This window comes from Dasypus novemcinctus, chromosome 30 (genome assembly GCF_030445035.2).
Source record: "Dasypus novemcinctus isolate mDasNov1 chromosome 30, mDasNov1.1.hap2, whole genome shotgun sequence".
NCBI classification, from domain to species: Eukaryota; Metazoa; Chordata; class Mammalia; order Cingulata; family Dasypodidae; genus Dasypus; species Dasypus novemcinctus.
The window spans coordinates 45,898,857-45,903,938 of record NC_080702.1 but is presented as its reverse complement, the minus strand read 5'-3'; the positions used below and the strand labels follow the sequence as shown (position 1 = coordinate 45,903,938).

Sequence of the window (5,082 nt, the reverse complement as noted above, 5' to 3'; positions counted from 1 at the left end):
CATGTATTATCTTCCTACTTAAACTGATCTGGGTGCTCTGGGTCAAGTCTGACAGGAGAAAATCAGAGTTATTTCCATGGTTTGTAATCTTAATAATGAAGCTATCATTATTACAGCTATGCTATATGCCTGCTGAAATGGGAGATAAATATCTATGTATGCATGTGTGAGTGAATATAGCTATTCAGTATTCATTGTTTTAAGAATTATTGAGAGGCCAATAGTATTTTGGTTAAAACTTAAAAAGTAGAAGTGAAAAATCAGAAATCTTTTCAAAAAATAAGTAACATAGGTTAATACTTTCTTTAAAAAGTTAATATTTTCTTTATAATACTTCAGCTTCTCCTCACCTGGTCTCAAAATCCAGTGGGTTTAGGACAGGTTGGGGTCAAGACTTTCAAGAGCTTCTGGGAGAAGTTCTGGGGAGGATAGCAGAATGCCCATAAAATGATTTTGCTGCACAAAAATTACTGTCTGAACATATAAATTATTAAATTATTCTTCTAATTAAATTATTTGTCATGGGGGGGGGGTCCTAGCAGCTCTCTCAAACTTGTTGGGTGCCCTTATAGTATCTGTAATAGCATGTACATTGCCAACTCATGAGTGTATGTGGGTACATGTGTGTGTGTTTAATCAAAATGGAATAGTTTGGGTAAACTTGAAAGATAGCTGAATTTTATACCTGGGTTCATACAAAACAAGCCAGAAAGGTGGCAAAGCTGGAGTTGAGGGCAGAGAAATACAGAAAGTGTAAAGTACTAAGAATTTGCAAAACAATTATTAAGAAAGCATCAAACACTCTGGGTTATTGGTTTGATTGCATCAAAGCTGAAAGCACCAAGGAATAAAGCAGGAACAGTTCCTATCTGATGATATTGTACTGAGGTATACATATGCTATTCTGTAACTGTGCAGTTGGCTGTGCTGTGGGGTCTTTAAGGTGGGAGGGGGGCCAGAGGGGGCCCCTCCCCCACTCTCTCTGAGTGTTCTGTGGCTCTGTGATGCGGGCCTGTATCTCCAGGCATCGCAGGCTCAGCACTCAGTACTCAGTGCTGCCTGAGGCAGGTGTGCGCTCGGGAAATGGAGACAGATCTCTACTTCCTGAGAAGCCATGGTGCCCCATGGACGAGCACAAGTACTTCCACATGTGTGGTTGTATACAATGTGTTCTTACTGTGTGGGTTATTGCTCTTCCTACTTCTGTTCTTACTTCCGATGAATCCATTTGAGGAAGATGGAGACAGAGATGAGGTAAGGGAATCCCAGATCCAACCCCCATCATAGATGGACTCTTGCTTTCTCTGCTCCTTCCACTTCACTAAATCATTTATGTTTCCACAGAGATGGACCCTCTAAGGAAAGATGAAAACCTTTCTTTAGGGAAACAGGGTGAGGCAGCAGAGAGGCTTCTATCCACACTCTTGTCTCCTTGGGGGTGGCAGAGGACACCAGGGTAAATTTCAAGTGCTGTGACTCAGAGCCCCTGGGCTGGGTTATTAAGAGAATATAGGGAATATTTGGGGGAGAAATGTCTCTTAATGTCAGCATCAAACAGCCGCTATGATAATTATTCATCATTCTCCTTCCCAAGTCTGGTGTCTCTGGGTGAAGCTGACCTGGAGAGTGAGACTAAACCTTGGAAGGCCTCTGGTCAGATATTAAGCACAAGCTCTGGCCTTGGAGCAGAATCTTACAAGGCCTCCCCCCAGGCACCTAAAGATTGGAGATTACACTCTCCTCAGCACAGAGCACTGACTGCAGTATCAATAGAGGATCATGTGCATAAAGTACTTCGAGATTTTCAAAGAAGGAAAAGTAGAAAACATTTTATCCCCTTTAAAAGAATAAAAAGAAAGGAACACAGTTCTTTGCATCCTAGGTAGAACGTCATATAGTTTATGAAAAAGGAAGGTCTGCAGTTTGCCTAAGAAATGACAGTAAGAACTGGGTCCCAGGCCCTCATTCTTTCTGGGTCAATTCAGAGTCAAGAGAAGGATGTCCTTAGCTGGGCCCACAATCTCAGGATATCATTCTTTCCCCCAAGTCTGCCATCCCATGAATCCCATGAATCACTTGCCTGCCATGTTCCACCACCCGCTCTTCCACTCCAATACCACATAGGCATCTTATACTGACTCAGTCTGACTTGCCTCCTTTTCTATCGAACACTGGCACAGAGAGCTCAACTCCACAGTGTCCCTTTCGATTAGAGCCTTCTGTTCTAACAATATCAGGCTTGACTCAGCAAGTCAACTCAGACTTGCTCATTTCAGCCTTCTCCTGGATGCAGCTACCTGACAAGAGCTTGTCTTTTCCACCTTCCCATGCTCTTCTCCATAAAGTGTGTCTTTCTCTTCATCTTTCACAGGCCTTACCCCGGGCATACCATGAATGCTGTCATATGACATCAAGTGGCTTCTTTGGCCTTCAGCATTTTCTTCAGGAGCCCCTTGATAGAACAAGGGGAGTGGATGTCCAGATGGTGCTGGAGAAAGAAAAGGAGGAAGTATTTCCAAGACAATGCAGATGGAAATGTGGACTCAATTCTGAAAAAACTGTAGATTTACCTAATATTGATGGGGACTTCCCAGGGCCCCCTCCCTTCCTGAGCACTGGCGATCAACCAGAACAGTTGTATGAGGAAACCATCAAGGCTGGGGAGACCATTGTTTCCAGACCCAAATCAGGAGATTCCCCATGGGCCAGTGATTTTGCAGATTCCCAATCTATCAAAGAATTGTTCAATATAAGGAATATATCACCTGGCGAATGCCCTACAATACTGAACCTAATGGGGGAGCAGGATGGAGGGAAGTTACCTCTGAAAGTTTATCCTGATAGTGAGCCAAAGCTCCAACTGGAGGGAGAGCCACTGAGCCAGTCTCCTCCTGGCTGTGCTACTGAAGGGTTCCCTAATTCACCTAGTTTGTCTTCTGAGGACTATGAGCCCTGGTTCCCAAATGTGTGTAGAGGAAACATGACCAATTCCCAGGTCCCCTATATTCACCTAGAGGAGAGAGGGAGCAACCTGGGCCTGGAGGAGCAAAGGGATTCTAAGGTTAAGATCTCTTGGATGGTCGAAGATGCCAGTTTAAACCTAAATACAGAAAAAGAGGACCCCAAGGATTTCCCATTGGGAGGGTACCCAGAAAGAGAGTTAGGGTCAGGGTCCTCCCTTGGAATAGAGATGATGGACGACCCTTCTCAGGATGTGGGATCAACAGAGAGTGTGATGCCCCAGTTCTTGCCCCAAAAGGGACAGGGACCTCAGGAAAGCAAACATCGGAAAAGGGTTAGCCGTGTGCTAGAGTGGATTTGTCTAGGGAGAAAAAGAAATAGCCACCAAGCTGCATTGAAATCAACTAGGTCAGTGTCAGTCTCCCAGCAACTGCGTCCAAGCCGTACTTCTACCATTCCACCCATGGAGTTGATGACTCCCATCAGGGCCCACCAGCATGTACCAAGAGTTCAAGGTCCCCGAGACCGCCATCACCACTTCCCCCTGCTATGCTTTATGTCCTGTGTCTCCCCCACCGAATCATAAATCTTCTTCCCCGCCCCCAGCGACATACCACATTTTCTGTTCTAACTTAAAAAAAAATATTTAAAAATATATTTCTTTGTTCAAATAAGAGTGTCGTGTCTGTCTCTGCCACATTTGGGTTGAGTTTAGGGTATTCCAATAGCTTGAGCTTAAATAAAGTGGTAGTTTTAACACCTATTAGGTGCCTGTTTTGGCCTCTAAAAGAAGCCCGTGTTCATGGAGGGAATTTAATACTGACATTGCACATCCATTGCCACCAGGCAGTTCCTTTTCATGTGCTCAGATATCTTACATTTAAAATATGTTTTCCTTACCTTTTCATTTTAAAAATTTCAAAAAGCATCCATTAAAATTTCTGTGAATCTATAAAGTTCATAGAGATCCAATCCTATTCCTGCCTCAGAAAATTCCTCCCTATCCTCCCTTTCTTGAGAAGGATGGGATGGATGGGGATACACAGGTTTACTAGAAACAGGAATTGCCATCCAGGAAGATGGGAGACCTGCAGCATCACATATCTCCAATGTGAGAAGGGGAAGTCTGGGGCTGCCTCAGTGCTGAGTTCAGAAGGGTGGAAGTAATCTATGTCTATCAATTTATTATGAGAAAAGAAAACACCTTCACCCAAGTCTCCTTTCTTTCCTGATGAAGATGGGGGACATGGGCCCTGCTTTCCACTTTTTTTGTTTAGCCTTAATGAAATGGAAAACATTCCACCACTTATAATTCTTCTACCCCTGAACACACTTTAGAGCTATTGTATCTATATGTGTACACAGGGAACAGCCAGGGAGTCTACTGTGGGACTTGTTTTCCTCTCCGCCCCAATGAAAAGTTCAATGATCATGTAACCTCTCTCAAGCCCAGAGTCTGGGCAGGCAGGTCCATGAATGTTGATGACTGCACACACAGCTGTGGTGACCTTGGCTATTGACTGCTGGGCACGGTAGCCCTAGGTGGTGGGTTTGTGGGGACACACAGAGAAATTTCCTTTCTCTGTTCCTTTTTCCTCTAAATGAAAGGACATGTGATAGAAGGGAGTGGTTCAGAGGAATGAGCCTTTCAAATTGGGTTGAGAAGAGGAGAGGCTATTTATAAGCTTGGGCAAGACATCTCTTCATATATTCAAGTGTTTCACAGGTTTGTTTATAGCCATATGATGAGAACTGGATTCAAAAGTGGAAATAGGAAAACTGACCTCAGGCCTGGGTCAGGTGTCCCCACTGTCCCCTCAGCACAAGTCAACCCAGCTGTAGAGGAGTTCAGGGATGGGAACACTTTCCAAAACATTGTGGCTTTTATCATTTCACAAAATATATACTGTATTTGGCGGGTGTGTGTGTGTGTATGATGTGCTCTGGAATAGATGGTGTAAAGTTGAAGAACAGACTATTAGCTTAGGGCAGTGAGTTTTAATTTAAATTTTAAAAAGTATTATTTTGGGGATGTGTAGGTGCAGATGTGACATATTAAAATACTGTATAGTGTGGACTTAGTAAGGGGTCTGCAGTTTTCCCCTGGCTGGCAAAGTGGTC

At 43.8% G+C, this 5,082-nt stretch overlaps 1 protein-coding gene across 1 annotated transcript; it reads left to right on the top strand.

Moving 5' to 3' along the window:
* The first annotated feature begins 1,118 nt into the window (after positions 1-1,118).
* LOC131276724 (uncharacterized) lies at positions 1,119-3,626 on the top strand. The gene is made up of 2 exons (XM_058290264.1): positions 1,119-1,254; positions 2,372-3,626. Exons 1-2 carry the CDS (start codon positions 1,219-1,221, stop codon positions 3,545-3,547), a joined length of 1,212 nt encoding a protein of 403 aa, XP_058146247.1. The 5' UTR covers positions 1,119-1,218; the 3' UTR covers positions 3,548-3,626.
* The last annotated feature ends 1,456 nt before the right edge of the window (positions 3,627-5,082 follow it).